Source organism: Pelophylax lessonae (genome assembly GCF_965119305.1).
Source record: "Pelophylax lessonae genome assembly, chromosome: 5".
Classification (NCBI taxonomy): Eukaryota; Metazoa; Chordata; class Amphibia; order Anura; family Ranidae; genus Pelophylax; species Pelophylax lessonae.
Window position 1 is genome coordinate 230700356 of NC_138772.1, and position 21154 is coordinate 230721509.

Genomic DNA, 21154 nt, shown 5'->3' on the forward strand with positions numbered 1-21154 from the left:
AACAAGAATGAATAAAATGTAGCTACAATCAACACATAAACAAAAATTTGAAACTTGATTTTAGGCATGGGCCCTTCTGGCTACTGCACCCTAGAGAACTTACATTTCCTGGGGAATTCTCTTAAAATGTATATCATGTTGAATTGGGGAAACTCAGTGGGCAGAACAAATGACAGTTCACCATGGCTTCTCTAAATTTCAGCCAATGATCAACTCACACATTCTAGATGTTTGCCAGAACCAATGCCTATTGTGCAGATTTTAAAATTCTATATGCAAAACTACAGAGCAAGTAAAATCCTTAGTGCCATGAACAGCTACTGTTGCGCACACACTTGTATGCAATGCAATATCTATTATAAATGGCTTTCTCTTTCGTCCATCGATGGACACAGCGCTCCATAAATCATAACTAGTGGGTTATATTGCCTCCTCCAGGAATAGGACTAGGCAGAACAAAAACACCTGGCTATGCCCATGGGTCATCCTCAGCTGGTATATAACCCCCCTCTCTAGGTAATCAGTTTTAATCTGTCTAGTCAGGAATAAGGACCTAGGCTCCTGGCTGGGATCTCTGGTCCTAGCAATTTTCTCCTTCCTTACATTTCTTTTGTTTTCTCTCAGGAGATCTACAATCAACTGCCAGGCTGAGCGACGGGCTGGATATTCTAGATCCAGTGGTCCCCCCAGCCCTGCCAGCGAGCGCATGCAGACCTAAGCTACGCGCTAGGCTGGCGGCGACATAGCCTCACTGACAGAGGCTGGCCCACGAGTTAAACGTCTCGCAGGGTCACATATGACTGGTCTTGGGTCTGAGTTGCATCGGTCCCTTGGCCGACAGCACCCCTTCTTCGGTGGTGAGGTGACCATGGAGGGGTAAGTACAGTCCCCCCTCTCCCCTTCTGGTGGTTTTCTTTTAAGTGGACGCATGTAACCTCCAGGGACGATCTGACCTGCTCCCATCCTTAAATCCCCCCCTCAGACTCTAGACCTAGAGTCTGGTGGGGGTTCCAGGGCAGAGAATGCAGCAGAGACCCCTGGGGTCCCCCCCCACTATCCCTACTCTGTAATGGTCCTGGGATAGTGTGTGTGTCCCGCCCTTGTAGTCTGGAGGGGGTCCCAGTGTAGGAGATCCCTAGGTTCATGCCCTGCTGTTTGCAGTGTGGGTATAGTGCAGGGAGGTCCCAGTGCAGTGACCGTTGCAGAGTGCACAGCAGAGTCTCCCCTAAACAGAGGGTACAGCGTTGAAGAGGGTGCAGGAAAGATCCGGTCTGCATGCTTCAGTGTTTGTAGCTGATGGTGGCCATTTTCCCTTAGCCTGGCTCCAATCATCCTGGTGGCTGTAAACGTCCCTTGGGGGGGCTTCCTCTCAAAAAAGACCAGTTGCCCCAAGGGCTGATCTACCATCCTGCTTTACAGTCATTTGTTTTAATGGCTTAGCTATTGAAAGCCAGGTATTGAGGGATAGAGGTCTGTCTGGATCAGTGATCCCTACTAATGTGGAGAAGTGTAAGGTGTTGCATTTGGGGACAAAAAACATAAAAGCAAAATACACTTTAGGGGAAAACCTCTGGGGGAATCAAATATAGAGCAAGATCTGGGGGTCTTAGTAGAAGATCGACTTAGCAATAGCATGCAATGTCAAGCTGCAGCTGCCAAAGCCGGCAGAATATTGGCATGCATTAGGAAGGGGATGTTTTCCAGAGATAAAACTATAATCCTACCACTTTATAAAACACTGGTCCGACCACATCTGGAGTATTCTGTACAGTTCTGGTCGCCAGTCCTCAGAAGGGATGTGTTGGAGCCGGAGAGATTCCAGCAAAGGGCAACTAAACTGATAAGGGGATTGGAGGACCTAAATTATGAATAGCGCTTACAAGCGCTTGATTTGTTCTCCCTGGAGAAGAGACGCCTGAGAGGGGACATGATAGCAATTTATAAATACCTCAATTGTGATATCAACATAGAAAAAAACTATTCAGTGGCAAAGAATGTATGAGGACACGAGGCCATACAATGCGATTAGAGGAGAAGCGTTTTAACCTCAGGCTACGCGGTGGGTTCTTTACAGTAAGGGCTACTAGACTGTGAAATTCTCTACCACAAATGGTAGTTACTGCGGGGAGTATGGCTACTTTTAAAAGACTCTTGGGCGTACATCTCAAGGATCAAAACATTCGGGGTATGGGAAATGAATACGCCCACCCACACCTACACAGGTTGAACTGGATGGACTATTTTCTTTATTCAACCTCAACTACTATGTTACTATGGTGAAGGCGAAGAAGTCATCCTCCAGCAAGCTATACCATCCTACATGGAAAGCGTACATTTCTTGGTGTGAGTCGATTGGTGCTCATCCTCGATCCTTTACTGTGGCTCGGATCTTACCTTTCTTCAACAGGGCATTGATCAGAAGTTGGCCTGAGTACCATCAAGGGCCAGGTGTCTGCTTTGGTAGTCTTCTTTCAGTGACCCCTAGCCACGCACTTTTTAGTTCATACCTTCATTCAGGGGGTTCCACTTGTGGCTCCACCTGTACGGACTCTTTTGCCACCATGGGATTTAAATTTAGTACTTTTGATTCTCCAGAAACCTCCATTTGAGAATATTCGGGAGATGCCCTTTGCTTGCGTTATCCCAATAGGTGACATTCTTAGTGGCTATTACCTTGGCCCGCAGTGTATCGGAATTGGCGGCATTATCCTGTCGCAGTCCCTACTTAGTGGTCCATAGGGATAAAGTAGTTCTTCATCTCTGTCCATCATCCTTGCCCAAAGACAGACTATGACTCAGGCCTATTCCATTAAAGGTCAGGTTCCACCTTTCCCTGTCACGACGCATTCTACTTGAGCGCTGAATGCTTCTTGGGCCTTCCGTCATCAGGCTTCAGTATCGCAAGTTTGCAAGATGGCCACTTGGTCGTCCGTGCATACCTTTACAAAATTCTATAAGGTAGATACTTTGGCATCTGCAGATGCTTCCTTTGGCTGCGACGTTTAGGCTGCTGTTTAAGAGGGGCTGTTCCCTCTTGAGGGGTGTTTTTTCTTTAAACCTTGATTTTTTAGATGGGGCTCCTGTGTCCTGGTTAAGGGCTCTTATGTTTAGCCTTTAGTTGTTTTCTCCACCCCCCATTTTCCTTTTGGCACTGCTTTTGGACGTCCCACTAGTTATGATTTATGGAGCGCTGTGTCCGTCGATGAACGAAAAAGAAAATTTGATTTTTGTACTGTAAAATCCATTTCTCTGAGTTCATCGACGGACACAGCACCCAACCCTCTATAAAGTTCTGATACTTCTAATACTGCTTGCTATTAAACTGATTACCTAGAGCAGAGAGGGGGGTAATATACCAGCTGAGGAAGGCCCATGGGCGTAGCCAGGTGTTTTTTATTCTGCCTAGTCCTACTCCTGGAGGAGGCAATATAACCCACTAGTTAAGATTTATGGAGCGCTGTGTCCGTCAATTAGCTCAGAGAAATGGACTTTATAGTAAGTACAAAAATCCAATTTTTCTCTGTGCATGCATGGGTTGATCTTAGAAGTTTTTAATTTAAATGAAGTACCAGGCAGATGTTACAAATGCTCAGAAATTTCTGTAAATGTAAGCATTCTTAAAAGAAGTATGTTTGTTTATTAATCCATTTCCATTACACAGTTGTTCGCTTATGAATATGTGCCCGGAGGATGGCAGTTAGATGCAGCCATGTAACACGGTAAATACAGTGCAGTCAAAAAAAAAACAGGACTAGACAAAGTGTAGGCTGTGTCTGTTCAGACTTACCGTATGTTTAGTGAGGGGTTGTTCAATGTATCTGATGGGTACTTGGAAATGTTAAGTAGGTTTTAAATGACTGGACACTTCCTCTTAAAGTTTTATTAATCCCTACACTTTTAAGAACAGTTACAGCTGCTGATTTGGACACTTGGCTTTTATGCTGCTGCTGCTTCTTCTTTAAAAGCCTTTTTTTTTTCTTCTCAGCTGATCCAAAAAGATTTAGGGCACAAGCTATAGCACAGTGCTTTTGCCATGTCAATGGTCCCTTTCTATTATCTACAATACCTGGTTGATCCTACTTGTTCCTGTCTTTCCCTCTGTAAACTGACCATGTTTATCATGGCTGCTGATCTCTGATAGCGTGGTCAGTTTACGTGCCTCTGTCATCCATCTCCTCAGCATCTCTGCATCTCCCCCTCCCTTTCTCCCTGTCTTTTCTGTAGTCTGCATGAGTGCCGATCTCCCCCCTGTCCTTCCCCTCCTGCCTAAATAGAGCAATGCTATTCTTATGAAGCTATCCCCCCCCCTTTAATTAGTTCCCACCCAGACCAATTCTGACATTTCTCTTCTACATATAAAACTCAATATTTCTCTTTCGTTCATTGACGGACACAGCTTCTGATCTTCCTAACCATTTGGTTATATTGCCCCCTACAGGACTAGGACACTAGGCAGAAAAGTCTGGCTATGCCTATGAGCAGTCCCAGGGGGAATACTCCCTCTCTCTGCTATAGGTAGTCAGTTTTTTTCTACCTAGTCAGGTGTAAGGACCTAGTTCCTTGCTGGGATCGCTGGCCCTGACAAATTTTTTGTCCTGGTATTTTCCTGTGAAATCTACAATCAGCTGCCGGACTGGGCAATGGGCTGGATAATCTAGATCCAGTGGTCACTCCAGTCTGGCCAGCGAGCGCGTGCAGACCTCAACTCTGCGCTAGGTCGGCCACGACATAGCCCTACTGGAGGGGGGGCTGACCTGCGAGTTAAACTCCTTGCGAGGTCACATACGACCAGGTTTTGGCCTGAGTCGCAGTGTTCAGTGAGTGGCTTACCCCCCCTCTCCCCCTGGAGGGTTTTGGGGTGGATGTGGGCCCCTTCATGGGACGGTTGGACCCCGGATTCCTCGCCTTCCTGTCGGGCACCCCCTTCATCTGACCCCCCATCCTACCCCCCCTACCCCCCCCTCCACTTATGCTAGGGCTGTGTGGTCTGGTTCACCTCAAGGGGTGGAGGCAGGGCGCGTTAGGGGTGGAGGCAGGGCTGGCGGAGGGGTGTGCCGCCGGTGACCAGATGAGCGGCTGTGTGGGGGAAGACTGTACCTGGTGGAGGCTCCTGACAGGGCCCCCATCCTGCCTGGGCCTGTCCTTGATGCCCAGGGATCCCTCCTCTGTGCCTCGTGGTGCCGCCATTTTCTTGTAGCCTGTGTGCTCCATGCACGGCGGCCATATTTCTGTAGTCCGGCGGCCATTTTGCGGTGGGTTTGCCATTGAAAATAGCGGCGGCCATGACAGTGGAGCACACTGGGTGGTGATTTTAGCGGTGAGAGCCCCTCCTCATCCCCTGGTGCTGACTCCAGGATCCTTTAGTTTCCTGATGACCACTCGTGCAATGCAGGCTCATGGCTGTGGTGCCTGGTTTCTGCGAGGTGGTGAGTCTGATGGGGTCTCTCTCTCTCTGCTGAGGAATGATTGGTGCTCTGTGGCAACCGGGTGGTGCTGCCAGAGCGGTGGGGGTTGTCCCTTAGCAATGTTTTACACTTTTTTTGTGGGGTCCCCCTGGTGACTCATGGAGTTGACGGGGAAACACCAAAACTCAAAGGGGTAACTTTGACTGCTGAAGCCAAATTGAAAAATAGATGTATTTATTTTTACAAACATGTAGATAGAACGACATGTTTGGAGAGCACCACAATCACATTACATAGTGTTGGTTTCAAAACAATTACTCTACCTGGCTAAAGACTTGTAATACAATTTATATGTTTTACAAAGGGTGGGACCTATCTATCTAAAGTTTCTTTAAAGTCACATCTTAATTGAAATGCGGAATAGTTTTTCACATAGGCTTGTTACTTCCAGTAGTTGTTTAAAGGCCTAGATAGCAATCTATACAGCTGAAGGTGTAAATGGCATTTTGAACACAACAGCTATTATACAGATTGACTTCTAACAACATATACAGTATCTCACAAAAGTGAGTACACCCCTCACATTTTTGTAAATATTTTATTTTATCTTTTTATGTGACAACACTGAAGAAATGACACTTTACTGCAATGTGAAGTAGTGAGTGTACAGCTTGTATAACAGTGTACATTTGCTGTCATCTCAAAATAACTCAACACACAGCCATTAATGTCTAAACTGCTGGCAACAAAAGTGACTACACTACAAGTTAAAATGTCCAAATTTGGCCCAAAGTGTCAATATTTTGTGTGACCGCCATTTTTTTCCAGCACTATCTGAACCCTCTTTGGGCATGGAGTTTATCAGAGCTTCACAGGTTGCCACTGGAGTCCTCTTCCACTCCTCCATGATGACATCACGGAGCTGGTGGATGTTAGAGACATTGCGCTCCTCCCCCATTAGTTTGAGGATGCCCCACAGATGCTCAATAGGGTTTAGGTCTGGAGACATGATATGGCCAGTCCATCACCTTTACCCTCAGCATCTTTTGCAAGATGGTGGTAGTCTTGAAGGTGTGTTTGGCGTCGTTATCATGTTGGAATACTGGGGAGGGGATCATGCTCTGTTTCAGTATGTCACAGTACATGTTGGCATTCATGGCTCCTTCAATGAACTGTAGCTCTGCAGTGCCGGCAGCCCCAGACCATTACACTCCCACCACCATGCTTAACTGTAGGCAAGACACACTTGTCTTTGTACTCCTCCCCTGGTTGCCGCCACACACGCTTGACATCATCTGAACCAAATACGTTTATCTTGGTCTCATCAGACCACAGGTCATGGTTCCAGTAATCCATGTCCTTAGTCTGCTTGTCTTCAGCAAACGGTTTTCAGGCTTTCTTGTGCATCATCTTGAGAATAGGCTTCCTTCTGGGATGACAGCCATGCAGACCAATTTGATGCAGTGTGCGGCATATGGTCTGAGCACTGACAGGCTGACCCCCCACCCCTTCAACCTCCGCAGCAATGCTGGCGGCTATCATATGTCTATTTCCCAAAGACAACCTCTGGATATGATGCTGAGCACGTGCACTCAACTTCTTTGGTCGACCATGGCAAGGCCTGTTCTGAGTGGAACCGGTCATGATAAACCACTGTATGGTCTTGGCCACCATGCTGCAGCTCAGTTTCAAGATCTTTGAAATCTTTTTATAGCCTAGGTCACCTTTATGTAGAGCAATCATTTTTTTTCAGATCCTCAGAGAGTTCTTTGCCATGAGGTGCCATGCTAAACTTCCAGTGACCAGTATGAGAGAGTGAGAGCGATAACACCAAATTTACCACACCTGCTTTCCATTCACACCTGAGAGCTTGTAACACTAACGAGTCACACTACACCGGGGAGGGAAAATGGCTAGTTGGGCCGAATTTAGACATTTTCACTTAGGGGTGTACTCACTTTTGTTGCCAGCAGTTTCGACATTAATGGCTGTGTGTTGAGTTATTTTGAGGGGACAGTAAATGTACACTGTTATACAAGCTGTACACTCACTACTTTCCATTGTAGCAAAGTGTCATTTCTTCAGTGTTGTCATATGAAAAGATATAATAAAATATTTACAAAAATGTGAGGGGTGTACTCACTTTTGTGAGATACTGTACATCCAATATATCGGTCTAATCATAAATACATGTTTAATAATCATAAATAAATGTTTGATAAATAAAATGGCTGTTCCCTTTTCCCCTTCAGAGTATTTGGAGCACATCTCCCCACCTAATTCCCTCCCTGGGGCTGCGGGGCCCCCTGGGTCCCATCCATTTATCGATGCACTGACTGCAGTCCTGGAGTCCCTTGTGTCTCGAGTGGAGGTGGCTTTTGGGCGATTGGCTGGCATAAAGCGCCCCCTAAAAAATAATAATATAAACCCGCGCTCTTTAGACAACTGTGAGAATAATAAAATATATAAATATATGTGTATGATGCAGCTGCTGTTTCACCAAGTAAAAACCTAGACAATGTGTATAACCTTAATATTAAACAGCGCTAGAATAAAAACAAATTCAAATGTCTTCACACTAAAAATGAAAAATAAAAAATTATGCACAATGTGATAAAATCAATAAACCACAAGTTTTTTTTGGTTAAATCCAATAAATGTGATTAAAAAAAGTCCAATCATATAAAATTAACCAAATTTGGTGCAAGGTGCTCCAGTGCAGACGAAAATATAAAGGTGCTCAAGGTGACTGTGACCCCTCCAGGTTCCCCACTCACCAGAAAAACGGATCAAGCTTCCTGGATCGCCGTAGAACGCACACCAGCAGCGGTGTCTGCGGCAGACTGTAGATACTATACTGCTCTTTTCCCGATGTTGTTTTTGAGTATGTTTTTTTGATTGAAGCAATAAATCTTTTTAAACGTACTTCACTATATATGGTCTTTTATCTCTGGTATTGGGTCCATGGAGGAATCTAGGACCACCTTTGATTAAGAATACCTGGAACAACCTGGCATTACATAAGAGAAGTCCTGGTGCAGTTTCTTATCCCAGTGGTTACAGGCTTTATTGATCCGTTTTTCTGGTGAGTGGGGAACCTGGAGGGGTCACAATCACCTGGAGCACCTTTATATTTTCGTCTGCACTGGAGCACCCTCCACCATATTGGTTAATTTTAGATGATTGGACTTTTTTTATCACATTTATTGGATTTAACCAAAACACTTTTATGTGGTTTATTGATTTTATCACATTGTGCATAATCTTTTATTTTTCATTTTTAGTGTGAAGACATTTGAATTTGTTTTTATGCTAGTGCTGTTTAATATTAAGGTTATACATAAAGCGCCCCCTGCCTTCCCCTGCCTCATCTGTCTCCTCAGATGCTAAATCTGATACGGCCACCGCAGACATGGGTCACCCTGCTGGGTCTGTGACCACGCGCCCTGAATCCTCAGATAGTGAGGATGATTCCTCTGCTTCTGCAACTGCGCACGAAAAGGCGCTGGAGGACGCACTGATTGTATCTGTGCTTGAGACTTAAATTGGAGGACGCAGCTGTGACGGAGGCGCAGGTTCCCTTTGGCACTTGCAAGCCATTCAGAGCGGCAAAGGTGTTCCCTTTCCCCTGCTATTTTGACAGAATTGTCACTAAAGATTGGGAACAACCAAAGTGTCCCCTTGGAGTCCATAAGCGAGTTGCTAGGCGATACCCCTATGAGGAGTCCTTTCTTAAGAAGTGGACTGTTCCACCGGTGGGGGACCCTCCGGTTTCTGGATTAAACAAAGCAACCATGTTTATGGTTGAAGAGTCCCCGGCCTTTAAGGGCCTGCAATTTGTACACCCTGGCTGGTTCAGCACTGAAGCTGATATTCACCATTGCCCTGGTGTCACAGACTCCGACCGAATGGGCTAAGCTTTTGCTCTGTGACCTGGAGAAGGGAGTAGCTCCCCCCTGCCTTTGCTGAGCTGGCGGACCAGCTAGTCCAGGGGCTGCAGTTTATCTGTGATGCCTCTTTGGATGCGGCTCCCCTAATGGCTCGGCTCTCTTTTTCGGCAGTGGTCCTTCGGCGTGTTTTTGGCTCAAATGATGGTCTGCGAACCAGACTTCTAAAAAGGCCTGACTGATCTTCCCTTTCGAGAAGATCGCCTGTTTGGCGCTACCCTGAATGACATCATTAAAGGACTCACAGAGGGGTAGACTACCTTTCTTCCACAGGCTACTAAGGGCAAGGACCATCGTTTTAGACGTGGACCCTCCTTTTCAGCTCATAAGTTTTTTTTTGTCCCTCAGGGTTGACTGATAAGGGATCAAAGCCCCAAGAACTTGGTCTGGCAAGTCAAGAGCAGGCTTCTCCATACCTGCAGACAAGCCCCTGCAGACAGGAAGGTGCGCCCTCACCCGTATCTGGGATGGGAGGACGTCGTCGCTGGTTCCCGGACCTGTGGACTTTCCTTGTACAAGACAAGTGGGTCTACGAGGTCTGGCTACAAGATCGAGTTTCATTCTTACCCTCCACTAAGGTTCTTCCTTCCAACGTGCGACTGTCCCCGGTCTGCTTACATGCTCTTTTCAAGGCCGATACAAGACCTTTTACTTCAAAGGGTGATTGTCCTGGTTCTGACATCAGAACATTTTCAGGAGTTTTTACTCAAACCTGTTTACAGTCCCCAGGAAGGAAGGCAAGGGGCATCCAATTCTGGACCTTCGAGGCGCTGAACTGCTTTGTACAGAAGCAGAATTTCAGAATGGAGTCCATTCGCACAGTGGTGGCTTCCCTGCTTCAGGGGCATTTTCTGGCCTCTATCGACATCAAGGAAGCTTACCTTCACATTCAAATATGTGTCGGTCTCCAGCTCTTCCTCCACTTTGCCGTGGGAGAGGAGCATTATCAGTTTGTAGTGTTACCCTTTGGTCTCGCCTCTGCTCCTAGGGTCTTCACGAAAGTGTTGGTGGCGGTGCTAGCGTTGTTACGCCAATGGGGGATCGCGGTACTGGGCTGCTTGGACGACTACCTACTGCGAGCAGAGTCTCCTACTGCTCTGGTGGAAAACCTGGAAATCACCATACAAGATTTGAGGGAGTTTGGCTGGATTCTGAATTTTCAAAAGTCTGCTCTGGACTATCTGGGTCTGACTCTGGACTGGGCCTTAGCCAGAGTGCTCCTTCCTTTGGACAAATTCCAGAAACTGCAGGCTGCAATTTGTCTCCTGCTGTCCAGCAGATGGTCATTCCTCTGGACTTGCATGTAGGTGCTGGGCCTGATGGTGTCTACCTTCGAGGCGGTTTCCGTTTGCATAGTTCCATATGAGGTCCCTGCAAGAGAGATTTTGGCAAAATGGGACTAGAATCTGCAGTCTCTGGACAATCAGATCCGGCTGAGCCGGGGAACGAAAGAGACCCTGATGTGGTGGCTTCGTTCTCCGGTACTTCGGCTGGGCAAAGTCCTTCCTCCTCTTGCATTGGACAGTGGTCACCACGGATGCCAGCCTGTCCAGATGGGGAGGCGTCCTCTGCGAAAATGATGCGCATGGGGATCTGGACACTGGAAGAGTCCAGACTACCGATCAATGTCTTGGAACTTTGAGCGATCAGACTGTGCCAGAAATATGGATGACCTGTGCGCATTCAATCGGACAGTGCTACAGCCGAGGCTTATTTCAATCACCAGAAGGGCACAAGAAGTGTCTTGGCAGCCTGGAGGTAGCCGGCATTCTAAGGTGGGCAGAACGTTGGACCATGGGGAGTGATACCTTCATCCAGAGGTGTTTCATCAGTTGTGTCTTCAGTGGGGCATCCCCAAGGTTGATCTGTTGGTGTCTCAGCTCAACAGAAAGGTGCAGAGGTTTGTGGCTCGGTCAGGGATCCTCTGGCGGACACCACAAATGCGCTGGTGGCCCCCCGGGGTCAGTATCGTCTGATTTTGGCCTTCCCTCCTCTCAAGCTTCTGCCAAGACTTCTATGCAGGATCGAGGCAGAAGGGATTTCGGTCATCTTAGTGGCTCCGGACTGGCCTCACCGGGCTTGTTACACCGATCTGGTGCAGGTAGTCATCTACGTTCCTTGGAAGCTTCCTCTCAGGGGGATCTGCTGTCCCAAGGGCCAATCTTCCATCCTGCTTTACAGTCGCTGGCTTTGATGGCTTGGCTGTTGAATGTCAGGTGCTGGTGGATAGAGTTTTTGTCTGAGTCATAGATTCCAACGCTGTTAAACACTAGGAAATATGCTTCTAGGAAAATCTACCATCGTACCTGGAAGACGTACATTGCGTGGTATGAGTCTCTTGGGGTTTATCCTTTCTCTTTTTCGGTGGCTCCGATCTCGACCTTCCTTCAAAGGGGGGTAGAGCAGAAACTGTAACAAAAGGAATTGTAGCAAGAAAGCTAGAAAAAGATTGGGAAGGAAACCCAAGCGGTACCAAGGGTCAGGTGTCTTCATTTAATGACCCTTGGCCACATACTCCCTGGTACGTACTTTTTTTTTCCTGGGAGTTAGTTTTTTTGCCCCCTCCAGTGTGGTGTCTGTTGATGCCTTGGGACCTCAATTTGGTGCTCTCTGTCTTCCAGAAGCCTGCTTTTGAGAATCTTTTGGAGATTACCCTGTGCCAGAAGGTGCCCCTTTTGGTGGCTATAACCTCTGCGTGCAGGGTGTCAAAATTGGCGGCGTTATCCTGTCGTTCACCTTGGTGGTTCACAGAGATAAGGTAGTTCTTCGCCCCTGTCCATCGTTCCTTCCAAAGGTTGTCTCTGATTTTCATTTGAATGAAGACATTGTGTTGCCTTCCCTGTGTCCAGGGCCAAAACATCTTAAGGAAATTGCTTTGCATGGCTTGGATGTGGTCCGGGCAATTGGGGTGTACCTGGCAGCCACGGAGTCTTTTAGGACGTCAGACCCCCCTATTTGTGCTCACAGATGGGCCTCGGAAAGTGTTGTCTGCTTTGTCTGAGACCATTTCCAGCTGAATCAGACAGACGGTGGTTCAGGTCTATTTATCCAGGGTCAAGTTCCTCCTTTCCCTGTCAAGGCGCATTCGACTCGGTTGCTCAGTGCCTCCTGAGCCTTCCGTCACCAGGCGTCAGTGACACGGGTTTGCAAGGCGGCCTCCTGGGTGTCGGTGCACACTTTCACAAAGTTCTATAAAGTGGATGTGTTGGCATCTGCGGATGCTTCCTTTGGCCGCAAGGTTTTTGCAGGCTGCAGTTTAGAGGACCTGGTCCTCTTTGAGGGTGTATTGTTAGCTCCAGTTGTTTTGGTTGAGCTCCTGTTTACCAGGTTGGCTGTAGTAAGCCTTGGGAGTTTTTTTGCTGTTCCCACCCCTCATGTTTAACACTGCTTTGGGACATCCCAATGGTTAAGAAGTTCAGGAGCTGTATCCATCAATGAATGAAAAAGAGAAAATGATTTTTGACTTACCGTAAAACCAATTTCTTTGATGTTCATTGACGGACACAGCACCCACCCTTCTGTGGAGTAGTAATTCTTCTGACACTGCTTGTAACAAAACTGAGTACCTATAGCAGAGAGAGGGTGTATACCCCCTGGGACTGCCCATAGGTGTAGCCAGACTTTTTTTCTGCCTAGTGTCCCACTCCTGTAAGGGGCAGTATAACCCAATGGTTAAGGAGATCAGGAGCTGTGTCCGTCAATGAACATCAGAGAAATCGTTTTTACGATAAGTCAAAAATTACATAGTTACATAGTTAGTGAGGTTGAAAAAAGACAACAGTCCATCCAGTTCAACCTATGATGTGTGTGTGTTTGCTTTTAACCGTACATTGTATACCCCTGTATGTTGTGGTCTCTAAGGTGTCCATCTAACAGTTTTTTGAAACTATCAATGCTCCCTGCTGATACGACTGCTTGTGGAAGAGAATTCCACATCCTTACCGCTCTCACAGTGAAGAACCCCTTACGCACTTTAAGGTTAAACCGCCTTTCCTCTAGTTTTAGTGAGTGGCCACGTGTCTTATTGTATTCCCTTTCTCTGAATAGTTTGTTCCTTATGCCAGGGTCGCCAGTACAGTATTTGTGCATTGATATCATATCCCCCCCTCAATCTTCTCTTCTCCAGAGAGAATAGGTTCAGAGCTTGTAGTCTTTCCTCATAGCTGATGTCCTCCATTCCCCTAATTATTTTTGTTGCCCTTCTGTGGACTCTTTCAAGTTCCAGCACATGCTTCCTGAGGACCGGTGCCCAGAACTGGACAGCATACTCCAGATGTGGCCGGACCAGAGTCTTGTAGAGTGGAAGAATAATCTCTTTATCTCTGGAGTGAATCCCCTTTTTTATACATCCCAGTATTCTGTTGGCTTTACTTGCAGCGGCTTGGCATTGCATGCCACTGCCAAGCCTGTTGTCTACCAGTACCCCCAGGTCCTTTTCCATCCTAGACTCACCCAGAGGTTCCCCCCCTAGTGAGTAGCTTGCTTTCTGGTTTTTGGCCCCCAAGTGCATTACTTTACATTTTTCAACATTAAACCTCATCTGCCATGTAGTTGCCCACCCCGTTATTTTGTTCAGGTCCGCTTGTAAGGTTTCTACATCCTGCATAGAAGATAATGGCATGCCTAGTTTAGTATCATCTGCAAATACTGAGATTGTACTAGATATCCCCTCCTCTAGATCATTTATGAATAAATTAAACAGGATTGGTCCCAGGACCGAACCCTGGGGGACCCCACTTTCCACACCCGCCCAATCCGAGTACTTCTCATTAATCATCACCCTCTGGGCTCTCCCCTGGAGCCAGTTCTCTGTCCAGGTACTCACCTTATGGTCCATACCTACCTTCCTTAGTTTGTACAGTAAGCGTTTGTGGGGAACGGTGTCAAAGGCCTTTGCAAAGTCCAGATACACCACATCCACAGGCTTTCCTTTATCTAGGTGGTAGCTCACTTCATCGTAGAAGGTTAATAGATTGGTTTGGCAAGAACGATTTTTCATAAATCCATGCTGATTGCTACTAATAATACAGTTTTCATTACTAAAGTCTTGTATGTGGTCCCTTAATATCCCCTCCAAAATCTTGCAGACTACAGATGTTAGGCTGACCGGCCTATAGTTACCCGGGATACACCTCGGCCCCTTTTTAAATATTGGTACCACGTTGGCTTTTTTCCAATCCTGTTTTTTTGCTAGAAAATAACTTGGAACCCCCCCCCCCCCAACATATTTTTTTTTGCAGAGGCCTTAGAGAATAAAATGGTGGGTGTTGCAATTTTTTACGTCACACGGTATTTGCCCAGCGCTATTTCAAATGCATTTTTTTTTTTTTTAAATGTAATGTTTTTTTTTGGAAGCAAACACTATATACGGTAATACTCAATTTTTGTTAAAATATAAAAGATTTTTACGCTGGGTAAATAGATCCCAAACATGATACGCTGAAAAATTGCCTATACCTGCGGAACAGTACCAAACTACATTGCCTACAAATCTGTTAGAGATGCTTTAAAAGCCTTTACAGGTTATCAGTTTAGAGTTAGAGGAGGTTTGGTGCTAGAAGTATTGCTCTTTCTCTAACATTCACTGTGATACCTCATGTGTGTGGTGCGATCACCATTCACATCTGCATGCATGACTTATGTATGCCTTCGCGTTTACACATAAGCACTAGGGGAGCGGGCACTTACATTTTTTTTTATTATTATTAGCTTTTATTTATTTTATTTAAAGCTTCTTTTTCTTTTTTGATCAACTGTTGCTTTCACAAGGGATGAACAATCGCCTGACCGATCCTTCCTGCGATCGACCCGCCGGATCCTTCCTGCGATCGACCCGCCCGATCCTTCCTGCGATCGACCCGCCCGATCCTTCCTGCGATCGACCCGCCCGATCCTTCCTGCGATCGACCCGCCTGATCTTTCCTGCGATCGACCCGCCCGATCCTTCCTGCGATCGACCCGCCCGATCCTTCCTGCGATCGACCCGCCCGATCCTTCCTGCGATCGACCCGCCCGATCCTTCCTGCGATCGACCCGCCCGATCCTTCCTGCGATCGACCCGCCCGATCCTTCCTGCGATCGACCCGCCCGATCCTTCCTGCGATCGACCCGCCCGATCCTTCCTGCGATTGACCCGCCCGATCCTTCCTGCGATTGACCCGCCCGATCCTTCCTGCGATCGACCCGCCCGATCCTTCCTGCGATCGACGCGCTCCAATCCTTACTGCGATTGACCTGCTCCGATCCTTACTGCGATTGACCCGCTCCAATCCTTCGTTGTTTTTATCGATCCTTCCTTCCTATCTTTGATGCTTCCTTCATTAGGTTTGTGTCAATAATTGTTTGCAATGTTTATCCTTTCATTATCCTGCTCTTTCTGCAGCATCTGTATCTCCCTCTCTCCCCCTCTATTTCTGCCATTTCTTTGGTCTGTGTGAAGCCCCTCCTCTCCTTGCCCCTTCCCTCTCCTAAAACTGAAACTAAGCCAGCAGAGGAATTTGAGCTCCTCTCGCTGGAGTCCATCTGCTAGGGAGTAAGACCTGAGAAAACCGTGTGACTACTCATGCAAAAAGCAATGCTTGGTAAAGGTGGCTAGAGCTTATATTGCTGAAAAAAAAAACACACACTGCCATTACTATTGCCCCAAAAGAGAACCTGTCATGGGAGTTTATTGTGGAGACTTAACAACCACTTTACCAATGCTTATCAAAAAAATTAACGGAACACTTTTTAATCAGAGCATAGAATCAAGTCAGTTAAACTCCCGGGATATTAATCTGGTCAGTTAGGTAGCAGAGGGGTGTTGTTAATCAGTTTCAGCTGCTTTGGTGTTAATGAAATTAACAGGTGCGCTAGATGGGCAACAAAGAGACAACCTCCAAAACGAGAATGGTTTTACAGGTGGAGGACATGACATTTTTTTCCTGTACTCTTTTCTGACTTTTTTTTCACCAGTTTTGCATTTGGCTAGGGTCAGTGTCACTACTGGTAGCATAAAGCGATACCTGGACCCTATAGAGGTTGCACAGGCAGTCCAACTCCTCCAGGATGCCATTGCCAGAAGGTTTGCTGTGTCTACCAGCACAGTCTCAAGAGCATGGAGACATGCTGTAGACATGGACAGGGCCGTAGAAGGTCCTTAACCCATCAGCAGGACTAATATCTGCTCCTTTGTGCAAGGAGGAACAGGATGAGCTCTGCCGGAGCCCTACAAAATGACCTCCAGCAGGCCACTGGTGTGAATGTCTCTGACCAGACAATCAGAAACAGTCTTAATGAGGGTGGCCTGAGGTCCCAATGCCCTCTAGCGGGCCCTGTGCTCACTGCCTGGCCCCGTGTAGCTTGACTAGCATTTGCTATTGAACACCAAAATTGACAGGTCCGCCATTGGCGCCCTGTGCTTTTCACAGATGAGAGCAGGTTCACCCTAAGCACTTGTGACAGACATGAAAGGGTCTGGAGAAGCGGTGGAGAATGTTATACTGCCTGTAACATCGTTCAGCATGACCGGTTTGGTGGTGGGTCAGTAGTGGTCTGGGGAGGCATATCCATGGAGCAGTGCTGGGACAAGATCACCTAGGCCCAGGGCGAACATGCCGAATTGCGCCCCCCCCAATGTGTATGAGCATTATGTGTCACTAAAAATCCATTCCCCCTCCCCCCAAAAAAAAAACAATCAAGCACTACTCTGCATGCTTATCCCTTAAGCATAAATCCCCTATCCTCCAAATACAAATCCGCCTCCTACTGAAATCCCCCCTCCCAGCACTAATCTTTGTCCCCTCAACCCCCTCAAATCCTCTCATTCCTCATATGCCCCCCCCCCCCAAAACAATTTCCCCCAGCCTAGTACAAATCCCCTACCACTCAAATTTACTCTCTGAGCACAAATCCCCCCCCCCCCCCCCAAATCCCCACATCCTAGCACAAATTCCCCCAATCATCCCTGCTAGCATAAATCCCCCCCCCCCCCTCAAAAAAAAAAAAATAAATAAAATCCCCTTCCACCCACCATATTACATTTAATAGCACAAACCCCCCAAATTCCCCCTCCTAGCACAAATCACCTTCCCCCATTTCCCCTTCCAACACAAATCCCCCCCAAATCACCACTCCTTGCACACCTTCCCAAATTTCCCCTCCTAGAACAATTCTTACCACCTACCGCCCTCTAAATAAATTCCCGCTCCCAGCACAATTTCCCCCCCCCTAAGCTCCATGTGGTGCCCCCCCCCCCCCACCTCACATACCACAGTGCCCAGGGCAGCCGCCCCTCCTGCCCACCCCTTGTCCCGGCCCTGCCATGGAGGGACGCACAGACCTCTACAGTCTAGGCAATGGCACCCTGACTGCCATTAGGTATCAAGATGAAATCCTTGAACCTATTGTCAGACCCTATGCTGGTGCAGTGGTCCTGGGTTCCTCCTGCTGCATGACAATGCCTGGCCTCATGCGGCGAGAGGATGCAGCCAGTTCCTGGAAGATGAAGGAATTTATAGCATTGAATGGCCCCACGCTCACCTGACCTAAATCCAATAGAACACCTCTGGGACATTATGTTTTGGTCCATATGATGCCGCCAGGTTGCACCTCAGTCTGTTCAGAAGCGCAGTGATGCCCTGGTCCAGATCTGGGAGCAAATACCCCAGTACACCATCAGTCTTCTCATTAGGAGCATGCCCCGATGTTGTCGAGCATGCATACAAGCATGCGGGGGCCATACAAACTACTGAGTACCATTCTGAATTGCTGCAATGAAATAGCCTGCTGCATCATTTTTTCACTTTGATTTTTGGGGTGTCTTTGAATTCCGCCCTCTGTAGGTTAATAATTTAAATTTTTATCAAATTATGTAGCGTCCTTTCGTTCTGAACACATTACCCAGTCCATATCAGAATAGATATCCAGCATTATATTTTTCACTATTGAGATCTGATGTGTTTTCAAAGTGTTCCTTTAATTTTTTTGAGCAGTGTATTATTTAATTAAAGTGTTATTGTCCTATGCTCAGCTGGCCTATATAGAGCTGATTCTGATAATGAAGTTAAAGCTTTAGGCTTTAGTACTTCTTTAACCTTGCTGATTGATGCAAAAATAACACTGATTGTACAGACCATTATAATACAACTCAAAGCTCTAGTCCTTAAACTAAGCATGTCCAATATCTTCTATGCAGGATGTGGAAATCTTACAAGCGGACCTGAACAAAATAATGGGGTGGGCAACTACACGGCAGATGCTCCTTTGTGCATTTAATGTTGAAAAATGTAAAGTAATGCACGTGGGCGTCAGAAACACGAAAGCAAGCTACCCACTAGGTGGGAAACCTCTGGGTGAGTCTAAGATGGATAAGGACCTGGGGGTACTGGTAGACAACAGGCTTGGCAGTGGCATTCAATGCCAAGCCGCTGCAAGCAAAGCCAACAGAATACTGGCATGTATAAAAAAGGGATTCACTCCAGAAATAGAGATTATTCTCCCACTCTACAAGACTCTGGTCCGGCCACATCTGGAGTATGCTGTCCAGTTCTGGGCACCGGTCCTCAGGAAGGATGTCCTGGAACTGGAGAGAGTCCAGAGAAGGGCAACAAAAATAATTAGGGGAATGGAGGGCATCGGCTATGCGGAAAGACTACAAGCATTGAACTTATTCTCTCTGGAGAAGAGACGCTTGAGGGGGGATACTTTATCAATTTACAAATACTGTACTGGTGAGGACCCTAGCATAAGGAACAAACTTTTCAGAGAAAGGGAATACAATAAGACACATGGCCACTCACTAAAACTAGAGGAAAAACGGTTTAACTTTAAAATACGTTAGGGGTTCTTCACTGTCCGAGCAGTAAGGATGTGGAATTCGCTTTCACAAGCAGTCGTATCAGCAGGGCGCATCGATAGTTTCAAAAAACTATTAGATGGACACCTTAAAGACCACAACATACAGGGGTATACAATGTACTAATGCCCCATACACACGTGCAGATTATCTGCAGACTTTTGTCTGCAGATTTACCTTTTCTATGTAGTGCAAGGGCCTGCCGGATTGCATACAAATTGAAAGTGTTTAGGTTTGACCTCATATTATATGGTTTTGGTAAGTCTGCAGACAAAAGTCTGCAGATAATCTGCACGTGTGTATGGGGCATAACTCACACACACATCATAGGTTGAACTGGATGGACTGATGTTTTTTTTTTCAACCTCACAAACTATGTAACTATGTTTGCCCTTGCCTTCACTGCCATGTATAGCCCTGGGATTACATTTCTCTGTACCATTAAAAAATAAAACCCCTTCAGCAACTCTATGTGGGCTCAGTGCTGGAACTGCCAGTTCTCGGAGAGACCAACAAAAAGCTAAGGGGCAAATTTAGTAATCAAATGTATATGCAATTGTATGTCTGCATCATTTGCTCACCTCAATGTAATTCATAAAATGTTATCTAATATTTCAAACTTTTTAACCAAATTTTAGGTTTGGAGAAAATGTAGAATGCGGATATTTACTGTTGCCCAAATGGATGATAATAGTATTCAGATGAAAAAAGATCTTCAGATGTTCTTATATCATCTACGCCTTGATGCTGAGGTTGAAGTTGTAGAAATGGTTTGTACTTTTTTTTTTTTTTTTATCGTTACATTAAATATATAATATGAGCTTACTAAGGGAATAGCATTAATTTTTTCACACTCCTGACCTATTCTTTGGGGATACATTTAGAGCACAACTTTTATGAGCTTATATTCCAAAATATATTAGACCAAAGCTCCTCTTTAAAGACAAGATTGCTATGTTTGACTTTGACCTTGAAGGGACTGGCAAATCGTATGTAATATAGCAGTATGGGCAGTAATCTATAGCCAAACACTTTAGCTGTAAACTAAAGTCTCAGTGTTTGCTAGGAGTTGCTGCACAATTACCTTAGCAAATAAAGCATTGTTTTGCAGATTTTACATTGTGCCTTTTTTTATACATTGAGGACTTTAGTCTTTAGACTGAGATTAGGCAGTGATTGTGACATTAGGGATTGTTATGAATAGACATGTAGGTAGTACACAAAAGCAGGTTGCACTAAACGCTGCTGGTCAACAGGATACAAATCAACATCCATTGAGCTACCAAACTACCTCTTTGTAGCTATACAGGAAACATAATGAGTCAGACGATGCCCGCAGCCTCTGCATCTCCTGCACCATGTCCGCTGCCTCTGCATCTCCTGCACCATGTCTGCAGCCTCTGACATGTCCTCCTGTACCATGCCCACAGCCTCTGTCATCTCCTGTACCATGTCCACGCAGTCTATGACCACCTCCTGTACCATGTCCGCACTTTTAACTGGAATTTGCTCTTATTTATATATAAAGCCCTATGTGCTTTCATATCTGTTTTATGCATATATATAATACACTCTTCAAATGTGCTCTAAAATGCATGGTTATCCCTTTTGTGAACAAGAAAATAATGGCGTTATGCTATTTGGCTGGTATAATAATTCTATAGGGCTGGTATGAAATTATTTCCAGGGCTAAATTTTATTCCCAGTCCGGCCCTGCCTCTATTTCATTTTGTATATCAGTCTCTGGCTTTAATGATGTGGCTGTTGAAACTTAGATCTTAAAGGAAAGAGGGGTTATTGAGTCTGTGATTCCTATCTTGCTAAAAGCAAGGAAAGTCTCTTCTAGGAAGATCTAACATCATACCTGGAAATCCATTTTTTTTTTTTTTTGTGTGGTGTGAACACTGGCACTTCAGTCCTAGAGATTACTCTGTGCCTCACATTCTGGCCTTTCTACAAACCAGTCT

The 21154-nt window shown here is 46.1% G+C and overlaps 1 protein-coding gene across 2 annotated transcripts in view; it reads left to right on the forward strand.

Annotated features, from left to right (window-relative positions):
• SLC12A7 (solute carrier family 12 member 7) overlaps positions 1-21154 on the forward strand; it is a 550671-nt gene that overhangs the window by 432991 nt on the left and 96526 nt on the right. For both annotated transcript variants that reach the window (XM_082257548.1, XM_082257549.1), the window contains exon 20: positions 19826-19957. In XM_082257548.1, coding sequence (XP_082113674.1) covers positions 19826-19957 — 132 coding nt within the window. The remainder of the gene's footprint in view (positions 1-19825; positions 19958-21154) is intronic.